This window comes from Neolamprologus multifasciatus, chromosome 23, assembly GCF_963576455.1.
Source record: "Neolamprologus multifasciatus chromosome 23, fNeoMul1.2, whole genome shotgun sequence".
Lineage (NCBI taxonomy): Eukaryota > Metazoa > Chordata > Actinopteri > Cichliformes > Cichlidae > Neolamprologus > Neolamprologus multifasciatus.
In genome coordinates this window covers 13,457,597-13,480,753 of record NC_140460.1, presented here as the reverse complement: position 1 = coordinate 13,480,753, position 23,157 = coordinate 13,457,597, and the positions used below count along the sequence as shown (strand labels likewise).

General features: G+C 39.2%; 2 protein-coding genes and 1 long non-coding RNA gene across 5 annotated transcripts in view; 2 read left to right on the top strand and 1 right to left on the bottom strand.

Moving 5' to 3' along the window:
* Positions 1–9,773, top strand: part of tprg1 (tumor protein p63 regulated 1) — a 29,597-nt gene extending 19,824 nt beyond the window's left edge. The window contains exons 5-6 of the mRNA XM_085151635.1: positions 1,927–2,080; positions 6,721–9,773. Of these exons, the coding sequence (XP_085007761.1) occupies positions 1,927–2,080; positions 6,721–6,915 (349 nt within the window). The 3' untranslated portion in view covers positions 6,916–9,773. The remainder of the gene's footprint in view (positions 1–1,926; positions 2,081–6,720) is intronic.
* Positions 174–13,868, bottom strand: LOC146491190 (uncharacterized). 2 transcript variants are annotated; one of them, XR_014872408.1, is made up of 3 exons: positions 10,039–13,868; positions 2,929–3,041; positions 174–1,521 (listed from the first exon to the last, which is right to left on the bottom strand). It is a non-coding gene; the product is annotated as an uncharacterized LOC146491190 (long non-coding RNA). The 2 variants fall into 2 exon arrangements; XR_014872407.1 differs by having other exon boundaries at positions 174–3,041.
* Positions 13,869–15,312: 1,444 nt separating this feature from the next.
* The window catches only part of tp63 (tumor protein p63), a 56,932-nt gene continuing 49,087 nt past the window's right edge, over positions 15,313–23,157 (top strand). Inside the window, exons 1-3 of one of the 2 annotated variants that reach the window (XM_085152070.1) lie at positions 15,346–15,410; positions 16,014–16,076; positions 16,179–16,309. The gene's annotated coding sequence lies outside the window, so the exon portion shown is untranslated. Of the gene's footprint in view, positions 15,411–16,013; positions 16,077–16,178; positions 16,310–23,157 lie in introns of both variants that reach the window. The other variant, XM_085152071.1, reaches the window with a different exon arrangement.

Sequence of the window (23,157 nt, the reverse complement as noted above, 5' to 3'; positions counted from 1 at the left end):
CTGTACAATTCCTAGTAGGGCTGTGCGATATGACCAAAATCTCATATCCCGATATAAATCACAAAAATGTAACATTTTCTGTAAATTCTGTGAATCTCGTGCAGCTCGACTTGCGGGAAGTGTTTCCAGCTGCGCGTCATGTAGCTGGAGTCGAGTGTTTTAACCGATGCATGAAACTATACATTTATAGACATAAGTTGTAAAGGCCACCGTTTTCTTTGTGAGTATTTATTACACGGCGTGCTGCGGGGAAAAGCCTGTTCTAACGTTTGAGTCTAAGGTTTATTTTTTAGCACCTGGCGGCTCTTTTTTTACTTCTCATCCGTAAATAATCTGCTCTTTCACGTGATTCAGTTTATTTTGAAAAGTCTCAACAGGATCTTGAGCTTTATTGTGAAAGGTTTATGTGGAACATAAACAAGCGGACACGCGATGCTGTTACCGTCGTTGTTGCTAACCACAACGCATAAAAACAGGCGCTTGTCCGTCAGTAGTGTGGTTATATGAAATATAAGAGAAAGAGAGAACTTTAAGAAATTAATATAGCCACTACAGTGACCATCAAAACGATGAAAAAATATTGCCGTAAACGGTTTATTTTGCGACACCGCGAAACAAACGATAGCCTAAAATGAAACGATAGACGTCATCCGATATATATCTTATATGAACAGCCCTACTTGCAGGCAGATGATGATCCAAACAGTTTGAGTGTTTGCTGATTTTTTGCTAAACTGTTTGAAGCACAGCACTGGAGATTACCTGCCACTCTGCACAGAGCTATTCCATTTATGCTCCTTCCACTTTCATTTTTTATGTTTTTAGTAAACTAAATTTTTGAAACATTTGGGTTAACATGCAAAAAAAAACCCCCAAAAATTTGTTTATTTTCTATAAATTTTTAAACTGTAACTGAGAGTTGATACAAACTCCACTAGGTTTACTAGAAACTGCCAGTTGATCGCTAATAGGGCAGAATCAATTGGCTGACTGACAGGTCAAACCCCACCCCCCAGGTGTGTGAGGCTGCACTGAGCTGAGGATTTCCCCTCACAGCTGACAGGTTTACTGGATGATGATTTTGGATAAAATTTATGCTGTTTATTTGCATCTTATGCAAGAGAAATGTGTGATAAACATTTTTCAGATGCAGTTCTGAGAGATATTTGCAGACAGTGAAGCTAAGATAACAAACATTGGAAATATTGGAAAGTCCAGTTGTTCTTGATGGCGTCATTGCTCGGCTGTTTTTGTGTGTAGCCGGGATTCGTCACATATGCTGAATTTCCACAACCGCAACTTTATTGATATCTGCGTGCATGAAAGCGTTGCAGGGATGAGAAAGAAACACTGTATATGGTATAAGCGGGACTGTGGGATGACGGTAGCAAGTGTCTCCACACCATGAAAAATAAACCTGCTTGACATGATTTTGTATTTTAACTAACCATCAGATTTGACTGAAGGTGCTGGAACACAATTCTGGATCATTCTCTCTCACTTTATCCTCGGGCTGTGTGCCTATGAAAAAGAGAAATCGAGAAAGTGTGACTGAGGGTTCTGGTCCACCGATTGCTGAGTAAAAACACCACTACGGCTGACATGATTCAGTATCACCCAGCCCGAATGCAGTTAATGCTCAGGCTTGATTAGGAACTTTAACACTATTTACCTCAGTTAAAACCTGTAAGCAAAAAAATAAGTCAGTGTTTTTTAAGTGCCACCTGTAATTGTCACCTGTAAGCATCTATGGTATCTGTCTCTGCTTGTGCAGTGAGGCAGCGAAGCATGGCTCCCAGCGCAAAATAACACAAGGACTTGTTTGTTTGAACGCAGCCCTTTTATCACTCATCTGATGAAGGTTCAGTCGGTTGTCACTGGCAGAGGAGAACACTTTTTCATGTTTGTGTTTTGGTGCGTTTTCAGGAGAAACGGAGAAGGGGTGCGAGTCTTCTGGGACCGGCTGAGAGAGCCTTCCTTTACCTCCAGGTGGAACCCCTTCGCCACCGACTTCCCCTTCATCACATTCACGTACCACCCCGTGAGAAAGATCAGCGATGTCTTCACTGCTCTCACTGATGTAAGTTGATTAAGCATGCATGGATCTCTATAGAGGTTCGCCACAAATCTCACACACACAAAACATTTTCCAGTTTATCTCGTGATGTAAGTAGATGTGGTTTATTTGGAGTTTATTTCCAGTAGCAGTGTCCTGGTTATAGGATATATCGACTGGACTGGTGGTTGCGCATTGGTTCTATGCGGTGCTTTGCATGCTTTTTGAAGCATCCCCCTGTGTAGGTTCCAGTCTGTACCCTATAGACGTGGGTCCAAGCACTGCACCTTCAATTCCACGTAATCTTCTTTAATCTTAATGTAAACATTTTCCAATAGGAGCTTTTCCTGTGAAGGCTGGCACAGGGTGAGGACTCAGATTTCTCAAAACAGTTCAAGTGTGCAGCAGCTGCATGACTCCCTTCTGTGAGTGCAACATACCTATTTGTAATTTGGATGAACTGATCCATCAAGTGAACAAAAATGAAACCGTGTGCTGGGAGTCACTGTCTGGCGAAATGAGTCAGCACTGCGAAAGGACTAGCTGGAATTAGCTATCAGATAACACCTGATGTGTAATTCATCATTTTCAACACCTAATGAGCTACTGAAGACAAACACCCATCTGAATCTATGCAGGGGTTAAAGTTGAATTTGGCAGGTGGAAGAATACTAACCCTCACCCCGAGTTAATAGAAGCCAGTGGAATTTGTCAAGTGAGGCAAAACTGATCTAATCTAAGAGTGAGCACAGACACCACAACCTGTTCTTCACCACTCCAACACATTGCATTACTGCAGATTACAGTACCATGCAAGGGTCTCAAGTCATCCCCCATTTCTATGTATTTTACTTCCAATCAGCCATACTTACTCTTTTAATTTAAAAGTGGTCCAAAGCAGTCGTTCTCCAGGCTTTCTAATGGTCCTTCTTTGGACACTGGCTGCTTTTTCACTCATTTTGGTTCCAATCCTTGTCCCTTGTCCCTTTTAAAAGCGACAAATCAAAGAACAGTTTTTAGAAAACGTTGTTAATCCACCTTGACACTGACCTATGAATCATTCAAACACAAAAAAGCCGACACATAACAAGCAGCTTGGCAGTTTTAAATTGTAAAAATGGTCTCAAACAGCAGTTGGTTGTGAATTACATTTGATGGTATGAAATCACCAGATAATACCAGCAGCACATCGTGTCCTGATGCGCTGTCTGATTAATAAAAATCTGTAAAAGGAATCGCTTTAAATTTACAGCTCATAAAATGTGAGCTCTTAACTTGTGCAAATAATCTCTCAGGTCTCTCCCGCGTCCTTTCACTCTTGCATCTTTCCCCATCTCTGAGTTGCATTATCATACGTTAACATTTTATTTATCAAATACAGCCTCTGTGCTTTCAGCTCACTGACAGGCTGTATATAAAAGTACACAGAAGCATTTGTTGAGCTTCATGAAACGTTGCATTTGAAATTCCTTTCCACTTCAAAACAAGCTGCCTGGTTTTATTTTCACTTCTGCATAGATTAAGAGTTACAAAAAATAGTGTTGTGACACAAGGTTATTGACTTCTGCGTGGATGAACACATGACGAATGAAAAGGAGGGAAAACGTCATTTAAAGGTGTTGGAACGGCAACTTAAACGACTGGATTTTAGGTTTCAGGTTAGGGAGACCCTTCGCGATGACACTGAAGAGCATTAAGGGGAAATTTGTGCAGAACTTCAGCATAAGATGTTTATGGGCAGATACTACAGACGACGTAATGTGTGGCAAACATTAGAGGATGGGTTTTTTCTCAGCATATGTCCCATATTGTGTTGAGTTGTCGTGTCAATACAGTCAATGGATGCGATTTAATCTTTAATATTTTATATTCCAGCCTTTTCACAAACGTGAGTATATTTCGGATTAAACATCTCACTCTTTATTAAGATTCTGCCATACAATATCATTCTGGCTCAATCAATTGATAGATTTTCTTTCAGTTAGCATCAAAATAGTCCTTTTATTAGCACCATCTGGCCTTTAACTTCCTAGGACCTGGCGTCCACATATGTGGACATCACATTTTGGGTTATTTAGCCCAAAATACTCAATTTTGCTCTACAAGGGCCTGATATCCACTTACGAGGACATTATGCTGCTACTGTTCTATCAAAATTTTAAACGAATATCCTCATATGTGGCTCTTATTTGTCTTAGAGACAAAAATAAGGTAAAAAAACAAACAAACTGGTAATTCTTTGTTTTTACAGTCATCAGATCCCAATCAGCCCAAATATCAAAGAGAAATTAAAAATGCATGCAGTGGAAGAGTTCAGGTCTTAGGAGGTTAAACTAATTAAAACACATCTTCCAGGTTGGAACATTGTGTTCTCAGCATGTTTTCACTGTCTTCTACTTGTTTGTTGTTTGTTTGAGGGTATTTTAGATCACTTGATTTCATTTATTTATTCTTGTCTTATTTGTTTTAATGATCTTCGATACTTGGGTTTAATCTCAAGAGATTGCTGTTGAAGTCAACGTTTAAAAAAGAAGTTCAGAGAATGCGATAGAGTGAGATGCAGAAAGGTTTAGATGTTAATAAGACATAAGTTCTTACTTCTTTCACCCCAGGGTGAAAAGCTTCAAAGGGAAATTGCTGCACCCACATATTGCGCTATTACTCACGCATTTACTCAGGTAGGAGTCATCAGTGCAGTCACAGACACAGCCAGGAGATAGACCCAGCCTTCACAACTGGTTTGCTTAACAGTAAACCTGTTGCAAACAAGCTCCACCTAATTAAAATAAGTCTAGTTTAATTTTTGTCTGAGATATTCAAGCACAGATTATCTTGTGCCTTCAAACTAAAGGAGTCGGAGCCTATAGTAGGACAACTAAGGGATGGCTCTCCTGAATCCAGACTGGATAGTAATAATGTTCTACATGATCATTCAGGACTTTGTATCTAAGGAGAAGGCTTTGTGATTAAACTTTGGATTTTAAAGGGAACCAATGAACAGAAACTAATATCGGACAAATGTGGTCTGTCTTTCTTACCCCTGTTACTTCTCTCACTGCAGCATTTAAAATCAACCGAAGTCTTTTTAGAGAGCTTGTACAACAACCTGATAATGAATTACAATAGTTCAGCCTAGAAGTAACAAATACATGAGCTAGTTAGTCCCAGTGTCACTCTGAGATAGGATATGTAACAGGATCAGTATTGATACTGGTCAGATGAAAAGAAAGCAGGGATTATGTTCGGGGGGGGGGGGGGGGGGGGGGTTAGGGCGAAATAGAAGAAGCTTAGTTTAGAAAATTCATTAAGACATGTCCATAGTTTAATCAATTTGTCATCTGGCTTAATTTCTAAACATAACTGGATATTATCTGCATAGCTTTGAAAATTTATGATACATTTTGTAATATTATCTTAGAGAAGCATGTATATTGTAAAAACGTATGAGTCTCAGCACTGAACCCTGTGGAACTCCATGACTAACCTTTATGTGTAAGGAAGACTCCTGATTTACAGGAACAATCTGAAATTTATCCGGTTGTTAAGTGATGACGTGACGAATCCTACTTCCGGGCCTAAAGTAGTCTGCGTTTAATATGGCTTTTGTGTTGTTAACATGTTTAATGTTTTGTATTTTCTTCTATTTAATCTCAAAAAGCTCCTAAAACAGTCAGTGATCACTGTTGACCTCCCTTGGCTTTTATTACTGCTAATCATTTATTTAAGCTCAGTTTTTAAAACCTTAGGATGTAACTACAGCCCAGCCCATGCAGCAGTATATGAATGACTAACCTTGTATTGTGGATGGATTATCTCAGTTGTTCTCCTGGCTGAAGTTTGGTCCTTTTACAGCATCCTACCATGCTATTACATTTGTTCCTGACCACCGAGAACACTCACGTTAACTTTTATCGAGTGGAAAAAAAGTTAGCTTGTTTATATTATGTTAACATAGCTGTGTCGCTAGCAGTCACGTAGCACATCATTAAATACCAGCTAGCCAAACTTCAGTAACCCTACAAATGTCACTGCTGTTTAGTTTTCTGTCTTCATTTATGTTGGAAGTGATAATAGAGCTGTACATTTTAATTTGTTTCCAAAACCCCGCAGTCAGGACATGCTATATTGTATTTAGATAGAAGCTAGTGAGCTAACTTCCTGCTAACTTCTAACTCCGTTAAATGTCATAAATTCCGTTTTCATGGATGCCTGGATGTTAAACTCAATTGTTACAGCTGGTAGAGCAGAGCGCTGATCATTTTTATTAAATACTTTAGACAGTTTTTCAACTCTCAGTAATGCCATAGTGATTGTTTGATATATGGACCTGCAGCTGAGTTTAGGCCCAGGCACAGCTAGTGACGTCAGACTTAACGATCGGATTAGGCAAGTTTTCAACATTTTATTATCTTTCAATCTAATAAATGACTTTTTTCTGTCCTTAAAAAGCTACATATAGTCCTTTGTAGTAAAAAAAAAAAAAAAAAACATAAGCAGGATTTGGGTGTTTGGTGATATAAACCAAAAAAAATTAGCTGATTCTGGAGGCAGTTAATGTTTTTCTTTTTTATATCCTGGAATGAACCACAAAGCAAAAAAGTGTGCAGACAGCAAAGTGCTCTGAATTCTCTGTATTTCTGATTTTCCTGTTCTCTGGTCCACAGGTCGAAAAGTTTCGTGAACAGCTGAAGGATGCAGCGCAGAAAGTCCACACCTTGAAGCCGGTTCCCGGGAAAGCCAATGGCGTGCTGGTCCTTAACCAGCCCATTCAAATCGAGGCTTATGTGGGCTTCATGTCTTTCCTGGGGAACGAAAACAAACTGGGCTACTGTATGGCTCGAGGAAACTTGGGCTTCTAATCTCTTTAACATTTAATAGAATCATACTGTTTTCTCTTATTTATAAGCTTTTAATTCATGTTAATTTGTTTACAGACAGCTCATATTTTACAAAGATTGGCAAGAAAATTCTTTTTTTTGTTTCACAAAAAAAAGAATTTTGTTTTTGTTTTTTACTATGTTTAATGTGAGCTTCAAACAACTGCGTGATCACCCCCACTGCTTATTACCAGTGTATGGTGTTTGAGCGCTCAGAAATATCCACATTTCAACACCGCTCTTCACTGGATGATGGATCCCCCGCTGCTCTCAAGGAGCTTTGTATTTGCTCCTCAGTGATATGGTAATTCAACTCTTTTGCAATGAGACTCCTTTCTTCCACCCCCGGTGTCTCTGCTAAAAGCTCATTCCCATGCCATTCAGCCCCTTAGAGATTCACTGGAGCATTGGGCCGCATTTGTCAGCTTAGTTTTATCATTCACATGTATTTTTGCAGTGCATACAGTCCTGGAATTTCCCCTTGATTTGTGTGTTTACCGTACGCTCTGCCTTGATTGGCATTATGTGTTTGTCAGGGTGGAACAGAAATAAAACAAAAGTGGTATGAAGCATGCAGCTCTCTTTATGCAAATTCCTGTACACTGCTTGTGTTTTTGTTTTTTTGTTTTTTTAATCATGCAGTTAGCTTTACCTGTTTAAGGGGAGTTAAGTTCCAGTGGGTTTAGGAACAGCAACACTACAGCAAACAACTACTGAGAACTTACATGAACTCCTTCCACCTCATCCTCTGAGATTCAGGGAGTTGTTTGTTTGTTTTTAACACCTGTAGTATATTAATAAAGGCATGCAACATTCTATTTTCAATGTTAATGACTCCATATTGTAAAGTATGACTTCTCTGCAGTTGCCGTGTTTTCCACTAGTGGGCGATGTCATGTGTAGTACATTAGTTGCTAGCCTCACCTCTTAGCTATAGACGTTCTTCTTTTTCATGAATCTCATTGACTAAGTTGACTCCGGTCTAGCCCATCACTTAATTTTGGATAAGACACAACATGTAAATAAGGCCACTTTAGGGGCACTTTGGGGGGTGGGGTGACTACACGCCACCGCATGATTGGTCTGCATATAGTTATGGCAATGAGTTTCTATAAATGTTTTGCTGTTATTTTGATTTTTGCAAGTAAATTAAACCCCTTAATAAATAATAAAAATATTTTAATAAAATCTTGATCATTTTCCTTTTGGGGGAAAAGTTGAAACCCTTTTTAGGGGGTGCGCTAACCTTGATATTTCTTAATTCTGGAAATTTGAACCCCTTTTTAGTTGAGACTTTCTTTCTAAGAAACTAATCCCATTAGTAAACTGTTACAGTTAATGCATGACTGTCTAACCCCTTTGAATTTCTCATGCATATGTGTGCACTTTAAGTCATTAAAGAAATAATAGTTCTTCCCAATAACGATGGCAGATACCATATAGAAAGGTAATTATCATAGCAATAGGAATAATTATACTTACATTAAATGGCTATAGGGGTATGTCTCACATTTTTGTTAGTTAGGAGTAGAGATGGAACAATCCGATATTACGTATCGGTATCGGTCCGATACTGACCTAAATTACTGGATCGCATATCGGAGAGAAATAAAAAATGTAATGATCCGAAGTATCACAAAATCACCTCACAAAACGCGCTACTTGGCGTAACCCAGCTGCCATTTATACAGTGCTTTTCGGGGCCTTCAAAGCGCTTTACAATTCCACTATTCATTCACTCTCACATTCACACACTGGTGGAGGCAAGCTACTGTTGTAGCCACAGCTGCCCTGGGGCAGACTGACACTTCAAACATGAAACTGATCAATGATCAGCTGATCGGCTTTTCTGCTGCAAGTCCCGTCTTTCTTGTTTGTTTATCCCCACTTTGCGCTAGAAAGAGAAGACCACCGGATAAACAACAGCAGCACGTTTAAGCGTGATAAGCTGTTGTTAGAATGTATTTAATATTACTTTCTAGTATCAGCTGAGGTTTGCTGGAGCCACAGCTGTAAAAGCTGCTGGTCATGATATCCGTTTGGTTATCTGGTGAGAGGGAAACATGAAGATGAAACCAGGAGAAGTCCTTACTAAATCATCAGAGCTGAACAGGTGATGGAGAAACAGGTTTACCTTTTAGGTGACATGAATGAGTTGAATGGAACTTATGAACTGTTTCTGAGAGACAAATAACACCAGGATCCTTTTCTACATAGCTGACAGCTGGTAACTGTGCAGGGGCGGCTCTAGCAAAGTTTTGTCGGGGGCCCAGGTAGGGCATTAACAGGGAAAGGGGGGCAAAAAGAAATATTTTTCTTTGTTATGTCATTTAAAAACTTTGAATAAATAATTATCTTACAACGAAAGTGGTCATCTGATTAAATGTATAGAAATCCATTATTGTATATAGTAACTAATAAGCCTAATATACACCCTAGTAAGCTATAGTACTTTTTCCTTTGGGAAGGTACCATCTGTGCAGTCTGCAATTCTGTTGAAGAAAGATGTTGAATCTAATTATTGTAGAAAAATAATTGATTTATGTGCATTTGTTTTATACTTGCATTAAATTAAAGTTGATTACATCGATTAAGGGCGGGGGGTGGTTCCCTAATATTTTTGCTGGGAGTTGGCAACCCTAGTAGTTAGGTAGGTAAGTACTCTTTAAAATACCAGAATAGGGAGGATGGTGTAGGTTAAAATTTATTAGATTGATCAGTGTTGCTGAACTATAAAATGTTTTGGGTGCAGTGTATTTTTTGCATACAGGTATAACAGAATAGCTTCAGTCTCTTGTTTTTTAAAACTTGAGTATGAACTTATACAAAATGCAGCAAGATATTTATAAAAAACAGTTTTATTGATTACAAAATACGCTATATCAGATTCATATCGGTATTGTACATTAAAAAGTGGCATCATGCCATCTCTAGTTAGGACCAAATATAAGTGAATACAGACAACCTGACCAAGCGGTATTTAGTCTCTCTTAATGCATTCTCATCAGGAAACAAGGTTAAGTAGAAAGTGTCCGAGGAAACTCACCACCGTCACTCTGCAAGTGAAAGTCTAAGTTCAGCACCTTCAGTATCACGTATCATTACCTTAGGTTTGGAAGGGGTTAACACGTTTCCTCACAGGACGAAAACGTGTCTCTTATCCTGGATCAAGCACTCCTCTGGCCTGGAGCGAAGCACCTCGTCCATATTTCTGCTCCTTAAGTTGTAAAAGACGTTCAGAAAACAGGATTAACTGCCAAAGGAGCTCCACGGCCCCTCGAGAGTTTTACGTTTGGCCAGTCAAAGTGGAAACATTAAGTGAAGAACATTCAAATGAGCGCCTTTGTTTTGTTTTGTTACCATGGACTACATTGGCACCTGTAATCTCTTTATTCCTAAAATGCCATTACTCTGCCTTAGCTTCAGGTAAAGAAGCTCCTGTCACAAATAATTTGAAATAATGATTTCCCAGTTTCATGCTTGTGATTGTGTTGTTTGCTGCAGTAGTTTAGATATTATGTTTGAACGGAGCTTCAAATTCCCCTTTTCTCTTCTCTCAGCATTTGTTTTTGTAAAAGTTCAGGTCACCACTGCTCTTGGCTGATGTGTAGATGTGATGTGACTTGTTCTTAATGCCAGCATATAGATTAAACATGTGCGTGTGTGTGTGCAGAGGTGCGTGTGGGAGATAGGAGGGTGTGTTGCTGTGTATGATCCACTTTTGTCCTTAGATGATCCTTTTCTTTTCTTTTTCTTTTTTTTTTTTGCATTAGGGATAATTATGTTCAGCCCTCAAGGTACACCAACTGAAATAAGTCTCTTATTTGTGCTCACGATTTGTATGTATGCACTACTGTGACAGGACTGCAAAGGACCATAAATCAATAAAAAATTAAGTAAAAGTGCATAAAAATGAAAAGACAGGAAATCACCACAAAAAAGGGGAATAGGCCGCATGGAAATGCAAGGTGGCAAAAAGAGGGAAGTTTGTCTGCTCCTGTATCCGTGGGTTTGAATCTGCAGGTCCTGAAAAATAAACACATAAATATGTGCAAAGTATTCAGCTGTAATTTTTTGGGGTCTTTTGCATATGGTTTTTGGATGCACTGCACATCCGCAAACTAAAATTAAGGCAGCAGTCATGACTTTTTTTTATTGGCTTTCAGCCGCTGGGTCTTTTTTTTTTTTTCCCAACGCTGTTGCTACAACAGCCCCAAGATCATCATCACATCATCAGACCCAAGATTTGCTCCAAAATGCAAATGAAATTCACTTCAAAATTCAAATTGTTGCTACTGGGTGTGCAAAGCTGCGTTTGACGTGGTCAAGATTAATCTTTACAGTTCACGGAATTTCAATATTAGACCTTCCTGATTGAATGGGGGTTGGTTCTTAGCTTGAATCCATTCAGGTTTTACTGTAAATGCAGACCCTACTACGACATATGAAAAAAAAAGATATTTGACTTGTTATTATTGCTTTCAGGTTTTACCAAAAGGGACGTCCATGATTATTTATCAATAACACAAAGCAGCCTCCACTTTGTAACATGATTATTTGCTCACTTTTTACACACAAAAGTTCCTCGGAACACATTTTAGTTCCTGCTCGTAAAGTAAAGTAACACCTTTCATATAATCTACTACTGACATAAAATATCGATCGATGTGATTTTTGGGTTGATAAAACCTGAGTAGCTGATATAAACTGAATTATGCTTGAACGACAGTGTGCATTATTTACAACCTTTTACATTAAACAAGAGGTTTACTTTGGGAGTGTTAGCGATTAAACTGTTTTTCTTCTCACTTTTCTTTCCGCACACAGCGCAGTGCAGTGTAGTAAGAGTACATCATTACTTTGTGAGAGCGAAGCACATGGATTCACAAGATAAATGACTTTCAAAGCTAATGATTGCATTCCTTTCTGGAAAGGTAAGCCTGTGCCTGGGGCTAGAAAATATGACTTGTGCTTCACTCCAATTATTTTCCAGCAGTAAAACATCAAACTAATCAACTGGCAGTTTGCAGCTATGGTCTCCTGACAGTGTGTTTAGCTTTGGCACACAAAGAGTGATGAGGTCTATAAAAAAGTCCCTTGCTCTGTGGTATATGTTTGAGTGTTATTATGGAAAATAAAGATGTATGACGAGTATAGGAACAAAATGAAATCAGTGACTACTATATTAGCTTGTTATCGTGAACGTTGTTGAAGGGTTGGTTGGATATAACTTGTTTTGTTGGAGGTCAAGGTCACTGTAATCCAGAGCGGAAGTCCCCATGTCTGGCTCGACAGGTCCAAGTGGTTATTTTGCTTGATTGTGATGCGAGACGATTTTCCCTCTGCCCTGAAGTGGAATGTAGTCGTCAAAGTGAGAAGCTTAAAAACTGCCCATCAGCGCCTGTGACCCCGGATGGCCCCGGAGCTGCCTGGGATGCTTGGGGCCAGTAACATAAGACAAATTCTGCGAGACACTCTTGCAATCCTGGTGTGGCACGCAGTCTTCTCATCTCTCTGAAATACCTTCAAAGCTCTCATAGATATGCCAGCATGGATACCAGGCTTCTTTTCACAGGTCATGCAACCTCAAGTCACCATTTTCATTTCTCTGACATGCGCGCTGCTTGTTTGTTTGGTAAACATGTTACACCTGTCAGAGGAATGCCGGTTGCTAACGGGCCAAGTCCAACAGCATTTATTATCTTCTGTGGCGCTTTCCTCTTCTTCTCGCCTCTCTCGTTTGTCCATCTGTTGCCCTCGCAGCGGTGAATTCAGTAAGTGTGAAGGAGCGAACGTGTGAGGGGAGGCGCGTGCGTGTCTGTTCACGCATGTCCGGCGCTGTGTGCGGATGTGTCCGCGCGCGCACGCACACAGGCTACCGGGCTGTTTGTCTGGACTGCCGTCTTGTAACGGAGCTAGAGACACTGTTTTTATTTATCCCTCCCCCAGCTGTCACTGTTGTGTCTGGAGTGTGTTCGCTGAACTCAGGGCCATGGGACACTTGGAGAACTGTCAAATCCACTAACACTCCCAACTATGCAGAATGTTGCAGCTCCGAACACACCCTGGATTCCTGTTATGGAAAACAAAAGCTGAGCTGGACATTCAAGAAATGTGCAACCTCCATTTGACTCTCCTACCTATAAATTTGTCTTATTCTTTGCGTATTCAAAACTCTAAAGAAGTGAAAAACATCACTTAACTCACAGCCTTGTGCTGTGCTGTTGACCCCAGGGCTGCCGAATTTCTTAGAAGCTTTTAATCATGTCACAAGTGCCTGATTGAAGGATAACTGCTAAATCCTAATGAATAAACTTCCACACGTCATTTTTTTAACTGTGTGTTTTCCTTCAGAGACAGACTGAGCAGCTTCATTTGAAACATTTAAAATACAGTTTTCTTTTTGGATTAACACTGAATGTTAAAGTCAACCTACTTTTTTATAACAATTTCATTTCCAACTTTTTTTTCTCTCTAAGATGTAATTGCCTCCCACTTGACCTCCTCAGAATCAGCTAAAGCATTTGTGTAAAATAACTTTATCATATTTAGTGAAGCTATTTCCCTTCAGACTATCACCATTTTCACTGACTGGCCTTCAAAGTAAAAATAGTAAAACAAAAACTTTAGCCCTAGAAAAAGTTATTTAATCAGTTACCTAACTATAGCATGTAAATACCAATGTGTCTTTCCATTTTGCAGCCATGAAAGTGTTAAAAAATGACAGTATTAGAAAATTGTTGTGACATAGAAGAGAAAGCAGCTAGAAGATGGGCCTTGTATCACCCGTAGGTAAAAATGAAACCTTTCACATGCTCCAACTTGTTCTGATCAGCCACCTATCCCACAGGGTGATGTGAGCCATGAAAGTTTTCCCAGAATGCACCTTTTTGAAGTTTTCTCCAGTGAATTCTCAAGAAACAGATCAAACATCCAGTGTACCAACACTTTTTTCCCCTTCATTTTAGACATTAAATAGGAATTGGTGCAATTTATTCACAATCTATCGCTCTCTCTCTCTCTCGTTCCATATATATATACATGGAGCAGTCAGTACTGTGGCCTCCAATTTGGGCGAGTGTTGCTCTAGCAGATCCCAGGAATAACATCCGAGATGCAGTCATAGGAACAGCAAAGATACTGTGCACTTTTTAAAAACTATTTCTTATATGGATTGACTCAAATCTAAATGTTCCTTGGTAATTATGGGACATTTTCTTTAGAAATATTTTTTTTTAATGTCGCTGGTGCTGACAGATGGCCTGGTTATACTCAATATACAGAAATGGAATGGGATTTTGAGTGTCAAAGAAAGTCTTGGCTAGACACAATGATTTTTAATAATGTGTGGAAAACTGGATATTGGTTATTATAATTTTTTTTCAGATTTGCCTCTTAGATGACTTCTATAATGACTCTGACTGTCAGCTGTTCTTATATATTTTTTCCATTGTCCAATAATTGTAACACATGCTAGCACAATGCTCTTAATTTTTAAGCTTGTCTTTAAAGCTTTCAAGGGTTTTTGTTCTTACTGACATACCTGCTGATTCTACAGTTTTGATAATGAGTCTTCCACATCACATGCTGCTCCTGCATGAACCCAACCTTCTATGCGCATATTGCATAACTATAGCCAAGGAACTTTAAATACTAAAAGCCTCTACTCTCTGGATATCTGCTTTCATAGTGAGTGGTCATAAGATGTAGAACAAAAATACAGATTTCACGTGGAAAGAAATTTTTCTTCTGCAATTTTTCTTCTGCAATCTTTGATCATGTTATGAATTCTTCTTCATTTATTTCTTTTTGTAGGTTTGGCTTTTGGGTCTGATAAATGAAACCAACATGGAAATACTGTAGACTTGTGTTCATTGCACTTGCCAGCAGGGGGCGACACTCCAAATGTCTCGTATGTACTTGACCTCTGACCTCAGTAAACACTTTCCTGATGAGTTAGTGATCAGAGAACAAATTTCTGGTTGTCTTAAATGTTTCCCTTATATTTTGCATGTTTTAACTCACCTCCAATTTCATTTTGTGAGGCACCTTGTGTGAAGGTGTATAAGGGCCAATTTTCATTTGAATAATTACTGGGGTTTTTGTTTTTGTTTTTGTTTTTTTACGACAAAGTTAAAGTAGTATTTTGATTTTTTTCTCAAAATCCTTTATCAAAAAATTAATTAATAAAAAAAATCCTTTTATATTTCTTTTGTCAATGTGACATTGTATTGATGTCGTAAAACATACGACATTAATATGCTTTATTATTATTCATGTAGGACCATCTTTTGAGCGCCCCCTGTTGCAACTCTGGTTGAACTGCAGCCCGTTTCTGTGCGGTTGGATAAACAGGAAGTGGAATGGCTCTCCCGGATCTGCTCTGGAACGCTTGATGCTCTAACCGGAAGCTGCAGGATATCGTGTTCGTTGAGCGCAGAGGAAACAGCAGGTGTGTCTGCAGGCTTTTGGAGGTGGTAGGTATTTGTTTAGGAAAGAATCATGCTGGTTCCAGTTTTCAACACACAAGTATGAGGCTGGAGTCAGCTGAATTATTTTCTTTACTTTTTTAAAGGGTGGAAACAGAAATGTGGTAAAACACTTTCCAATTTGAGTTAAAGTGGCTCCCGGCTTCTGCTTTCTTTGAAAGTATCAAATGTGAGAGTTTCATCCGTCTTCTTATACAGTTTTGCCTGAAAAACAACTCATATATTTAAGCATTTATTTTTAAACGAAATAGTGATATTTTTGTCATGTCATCGCGTGGGGTTGTTTGAGACTGTTTCTTTAAAAAAGAAAAAATAAACTGTGATATCTGATTTCTGATTTGACTTTAAAGCTGACTGGAGAAATGTGGGCTGAGGGTTGATGAAATGAGTAAACACAACACAGAAGCTGATGAGATATTTGTCAGACAGAACTGTGTAAATGATGTCCAGATGATGGAAAGAATAATTTGAAACATAAATGCTGATTGTTAGCTTGTCATTACTACTTAATTCAGCCACGCCACAGTGTACTGATATGATTTATGTTTCAAAATGTCAAGTGAAAGTGTGCTGACTGAGCTCTATTTCCAGTCTGTACTTGTAGCTTGTGCAATACATGAAAATCACCACACTGGCTGTTGTTCACTGGCTGAGGTGGGTTGATGAGGACTGCATTCCCTGCAATATTTTGCATGTCAGGCAGGGTATGAGAGTGAGTCTGTGTTGCCGTGTCAGTCATCCCGCCTCTTGTTTTAGGATGCCCCCATTAGACGCAGGGCAGACGGTCAGCGGTGGTGGGACTAAGCACTGATGACAAGCTCCTGGAAAGGCTGCAGTTGAGGAGAATGAGCAGAGCCTGCACAGGGACCGGCCCGAGCCTCAGACATGTACGCACACACACACACACACTGAACCCACATTCGTATTTAAGTCCTCATACACATGCATATCATAGCTGTCTGCAATCTGACGCTCACTATAATATTTTATTGCTGCAATGGAAAACTGTGTGTTTTGTGTTTGATTTATGTTGTCTGAGTTATTATTTACATTAGTTTATCGTTAGCTTTAATTAATGTTGAATTCCATTCATTTTTGCTTTTAACGATCACCTGCTCGCCAACATGGGCAAACAGCCATCTGCTGCCTTGTGCATACTGTACATGCTGTACATATTGTGCATATTTGTTGATACGTGATAGTAAGTTTTATTTTCACGTTGCCTTTTGTGTACTGTTAGCTATTTGGAAGTCCAATTATGTGCTGTGGGCATCAGTAAAGTTATCAGTGATCACATCTGAGGCCTCTCATGTGAGTTTATGTTTTACAGTTTTAAATGCCTCCACATTTTTTGATATATGTTCAAAGTGCTTCAGTGCCACCAACCCATAGTTTACTTTCTAGTGGACCAACAATAGCAGATACACATCAAGCAGATAACCATACTGTACAGATAACTGAAGAGTGGGAACCATTATTTATAAGATTAATTCAAATATTAACCTATCAGGCACCATATTATGACCACCTGCCTAATATTGTGTTGGTCCCTCTTTTACTGCCATTGAGGCATGGACTCTACTCCACCCCTCAAGGTGTGCTGTGGTATCTGCACCAAGATGTTAGCAACAGAGCCTTTAAGTCCTGAAAGCCGTGAGGTGGGGCATCTATGGATTGAACTTGTTTGCACATCCCACAGATGCTTGTTTGGATTGAGATTTGGGGAATTTGGGGGCCAAGTCAACACCTCAAACTCGCTGATGTGCTCATCAAACCAGTTGTTGGTCTGCAACAATCTCAAAGCCACCTTCTTCCATTGCTCTTTGGTCTAGTTTTCATGGTCATGTGTCCATTGTTGCTTCTTTCAGTGGTTGACCGAGGTCAGCATGGTCTGGCCTGCTTCTCTATGGCCCCATACGCGACAAACTGCAATGCGCCGTGTATTCTGACAACTTTCTGTCAGAATACACAGCGTGAACTGTTTTTGGTAATTTAAGCTACAGTAGCACATCTGATGGATCGGACCACAAAGGTCAGCCTTCGCTCCCACATTCATCAGTGAGCCTCGGCCGCCTATTACCTGTTGCTGGTCCACCACTGTTTCTTCCTTGGACCACTTTTGATAGATACTGACACCTGTAGACCAAGAACATCCCACAAGAGCTGCGGTTGTGGAGATGCTCTGAACCAGTTGTCTAGCCATCACAATTTGGCACTTATCAAATCCTCATGCTTGCCCATTTTTCCTGCTTCTAACACATCAACTTTGAGGACAAAATGTTCACTTCCTACCTAACAGGTGGCATAAAGAAGAGATAATCAGTGTTATTCACTTCACCTGTCAGTGGTTGTTATGTTATTCATGATTAGTGTAAATAGAAATGATCTCTGTGGATGAAATAGTGTGAGAGACTAATTAGGATAATTTGCTAGCCTGATGTTGGACACAGTTGTCAACTTGCCGATCTTCAAATCCATGTTTAGTCTGAACATGGAAATCACTGATTTCTCTTTGGGCATCAGTTTGTTTTTCCCCCGGTCAGTCCATCCAGATGTTTGGCTTTGCTGACCTTGCTCCATTTCGCGGACATGTACTAAGATCCTTTTTAAATGGAGAGCTACACAGAGTTTTCCTTTAGGTGTGGGAGAATTAATGCGTGTTCAGGGTTGCAGAAAAGCAACAGTCACTGTTGGTTTACACTGTGGTTTACACTGAGCTTAACACTTTACAGCAGCTTCTTAACCACAGTGGTCCCACCCATTCTACTGATACAGATATATATATATATTCTTTTTAATCAAGGAAACTTTGTTTTACAGCAAAAAGCAACAAGTATCAGTTTAAGTCAGCTCAGACATGATGACCAGCCAAAATAATTTTGGCTGGTAGTAGTGGATATCTCTCTCTCTCTATATATCTATATCTATATATCTATAATCTATAATCTATATATATATATATATATATATATATATATATATATATATATATGTAGAGAGAGAAAGAGAGAGAGAGAGAGAGAGAGAGACTTTATTTGGCCAAGTTTGTACATACAAACAAGGAATTTCACTCCAACCTACTTTTCTCTCTGCATGCAAAGAAAATAAATGTTTTTTCAATAGACGAGTTAGTATATAATTAATAATGATAACTGCATACACCTTGTCTAAACTAACTAAAACACAAGAGGAAGTGTAACAAAAACTGTTTTTTGCTCTACATCTATAAATGTTTGTGTATGTGTTTACATTTATTTCACATTCATTTATATTTTATTTTATGTTGTGGTTATTGTGATGATTAATGTTCTCCAGTATTTCCATTTCACTTCATACTCCTATGTCATATCAGTGTGAAGTTGTGTATTTTATTAAGTAAATATTTGGGCTATATAATTTAGTGGTGCACTGTTATAATATAAGCTGCATATAAAGTAATTAAATTGGCCACATCCTGCTCAACTACGACCCTGATGTAATGCTATAGTTGTACTTTATCTCCTCTTCCAGTTGTGGCGTGTTTTAAGGATTTTTAAAGCACTTTCGGGCATTTTTCAGTTAGGCTTAAAGAAATAAAAACCCCTCAGAAATACAAAACTGTTCAGCGCATCAGTGTGAAAACACACCTCACATGACCCATGTGTCAAAATAGTGTTATTATCCTCTAAGAATGTTAACCGCACTGGTCTGAGCCAGTGGCCGTTTCTGCCCCGTGGGCCTGTTTCCTCACCAAGTGGAGCAGTTTACGAGTGAGGTTAAGATGTCAGTCTCAGCCCTCCTTTATCTGTCCCCCAGCCTGACCTCCGGCACAGGAGGGAAGAATGCGAAGGCTTGACCCTAAGTGAGCACTCCGCCTCTCTCTCCCTCCTCCCCGACCCACCTCCACCCAAGCAGCAGGAGCAGCAGCCCGTGGGCTCCTCGTGTCAGCCACTGTGTCCCCAGCAACCTCTTCGCGGTTTGCAAATATGCCCTCGATATGGCTGGCATGTCGTACGCACATGTCCCAGCGGTGGGAGATAAATTTGAGAGCAAGGAGATGTCAGGCTGGCGACAGCTGTGGGCTACAATTTCACCAGATGTCTGCCGTTGCTAACCTTCAGCAGACATGAACTGGCCGCCCCCTGCACGCACTTTACATGCACAGTAAATATTTTCTCAACACGAAGCTCAAAGAAGGCGTAAACCAAAATTTGTTTGTCACAGCTCGCATAGCCAGAGCCTTCTGGGCCATGATTTATAAGACGCGCAGGCACGTACTGATGAAATGCAGCCGGTGTTTGATTTGAAGAGAATCACAGCTGGAGCTGTGACGGGAGTCTCGGTATGGATCTGTGCTCCTGGTGCTCACCGGATTACATTAGGGATGAAATTCCTGCTGGAGGGGAGTTTTGTTGTCCACTCTTCAAAAACCTGCTGGTGGCACTGTGATGCTGGATGAAAAGCTCAAATCTTTGAATTCCTATTGCATATGTTAAACTCATACACAGTGAACACAGACAATTTAGTGTCATAACAGACCAACAGCCAGTTATAAATAACATCAGAATATAAACACATCACATCTCAGAGAAATGTGCAGTTAAGAATTTGATTTCCTGCTAAATCTGAAGTTCAGTCTGTGTCTCCCTGTGGTCAAAATGAGCCTCAGCACCACCCAGTCCTTGTCAATGAAGTCATTGTCATGTGTTCAAGCATCATAAACAGCTGAAGGAGCGTGCAGCACTAGCAGTAGATGTGGACAGATGTGGCTAACAGCTGCCTCCGTAGTTCAGGTTGCACATCTTGATGCTCGCAGCAGAATCCTTACTGCTTACGCTATTTTGCTCTGTTTTGCAAAGCCTAAAAACTGAGCAGTAGCTTTGGTTTGCTTAGTCTTAGCCTACTAATTTCCTCACTAGCACTCGTGAATCCTGAAGGCCAACGCTGCCAAAGTGGCAATTAGGCATCAAAAATGTTTGTATGCCTGTTTGCCTACACGCAAAAATGCTTTTTAAGCGCATTAACCATTTCGACAATTCAGGAAGCACCTGCTGCTGTTAAAACTGTGCGTCAGCTGTGTTTTCAAAATCCTGTGAAAAAGAAACATCTGAATAAAATGCACACACAGGATCACAGCTGCTCAGGTCCACCTGTTAAGGTGAATGTGAATGAGTGCGATCTTGTCCCGCTGTGCTGGTATAAATACTGACGCTTCATGATGGAAGTGGGAAATCACCTCCCTGGTGTGTGTCTGTCTGTTGTATAGATTGTATAGATCTGTGTGTTGACACCAGCAGTGTCAACACACAGATCTATACAACTGAAAATGTAACAGTATCCCAACTGAATGTAAAATAGAGCATTTAAATGAATAGTTTTGTACTGAGGCTTGATATTAAGGATTGCCGTTGTCCATCCTCACTTCAGTTAATAATTGATTTTTCCAAGTATGAAACACTTGGACCGTGGCAAAGACTTGATTTTGTAGAGTTGTGATAAAGAATTGAGACGTGCTGTGTTTAGACTTTGATTCATGATTCATTACTTCGAGTCAGGTTCTCATGGTTACTTTTGAATAAGCCAGCCCGTGAAGTGGAACGGGCAGCAAAGTGTGAAAACTAGGATCTCGGTCTCTTCAAACATAATGGAAAAATTTTTGTACAACTTTTGAAAAATAATCCAGGGCGTTCTTAGTGGCATGTTCTAAGATTATAAGTTGTAAACTTTGCTAAATTAAGGTCATATGAAGATTTTAACTTTAAATTAAGCAGATCTGTTTTACTTTGATGTTCAACATGACATTTCCTACAACTCAGAACATGAAATGAAATTTGAAAATTTCAAATTCTTGAAACAGTTTGTAAGCTGAAACTGAAGCAAACTGTAAGCGAGAGTACGCAATGAAAATAAACAGTTAAAAAGTAAATGAAATATTAATGCAATAACATATACAATTTAAATTAAATAATGCAACATTAAGATGAAATACAGAAAAAAGTACATTAAAAAATAAAATGTCTTAAAATGGAATTAAGTGCAATTAAGTGAATAACTACAAATAAATAATGTCTGTAAAGCAAATGCTTTCAGGTCTTCCAGCAGGAGGACAAAAGGTAAAAGCTGCAGTTTTAACAACCAGCAGACCTCCTGCCAGCCAGTTTATGAAGTATACTCTGTACTGATTGACTAAAATGATGTGGAGACTTAAAAATAGGTGTAATGTGTTCTGTCCTTCTATCAGCAGAGCTCTGAATGAATTGTAGTACATTAAAATGTTTTTAATTAGACCGGACAGCAGAGAGTTACAGCAGTCGAGTTTGGCAGATAAGAAAGCAAGCATCAGTTTCCTTGAGTCACTCGTAGAGAGCGGAGGCCGCGCTTCAGTTAAATTCTGAGTCAAAGCTCATTCTTGGGTGTCTTGCTTTGCGGCTTCTCGGTAAATTTGAGGGAAATCATTTCTGTGATGAGTATCTCTCTGTGCTTTAGAACCTGTTATTATAATTTCAGCTTTATTATTGGTTGAGATGTGAAAGTTTTTGTGACACTAATATCTAAAGTGCATTTCAAGTTCTGTGAGACTTATTAAACATCATAGCTGTCATCACTGCTTTATCTGTTGTGTGCTGGGGCCTTCCTGCCACCCTCACAACAGAGTACAAGTATTAAATAGAAATTCATGCAGATGGAAATTTTCTTTTAAGTGTAGCAGTCCTCACTGCATTGATACGCTCAAAAAATCACGCTATTGTGTTTGAATAGTGAATAAATGGGATTCAGTTGCAACGTGTGCAGTTACCCACCTAAAAAGGTCTGCATTGCGGAGATTAATCACAGATATAAATTTGTACTTTTTGTAAAAAAAAAAGTCTTTTAGTACAACAGTATTTGTATAACTCATCTGTGAGCTCCTTAGCGAACTTCTTATGGGGGCAGGGAGGGGGGAATTCTTCAGAAAGGTGCTCTGACTGATGAGTAATCTTGCTTGTCGAGTTCCAGAGAAGTGAAAAACGTTGCTCCTGACTGTTTTATGTCATTCTATAGAGACGCTTTTAGGATGACAAGATGTCTTCAAATGAAAATGTATTTATTTTCTTTGCACATGCTGTCTTTTTGTCACTGGTGTTGCTTCTTTGTCGCTCCTTGTGCAGTGTTAAAGGTTTTTATGACTGATTATTTCCCCGGTCTCTTCAGCACGTGTAGACAGTGAGGTAAAGTTATCGTGTCAAATATCACACATTTTATAAGATGTGACAAACAATAAGTAACATAAATGATGCGATGAACCATCTGAGGACATGATGATTAATAATGATGAAGAAAACATGATATTTGCCTAAAATATCAATAAGCTATGCAAAACAAACTTAATGAGCAGTTTTTGATAAGGCTTTTCTATACATGTGAGTCACTGGTGTTACCTACAGACTCTAAGTAAGAGTAATGGCTCTGTTATCTACCTGTAAGGAAGATAACACTGGTTCTGATAAATGAAAAGAGTCGCTGGATTTACTATGAGCAAGTCTTTCTAGAACTTCAGGAAATGATATATAAAGGGAAGTTAAGTGTGTTTTGTTTTTTCAAAATAATAACCTTTCTGACTTAATAACAGCCTTACTTTTTTTATTTTTGCCAAATTTATTTTACATCCTATATCATATATTACATTTATCACATATTTGGTAGTTATATGCATGAAATTACATTAACAGTAGTTAAAACAACACGTTTGTCATCAAAACGCTCAATACTGTGGAGA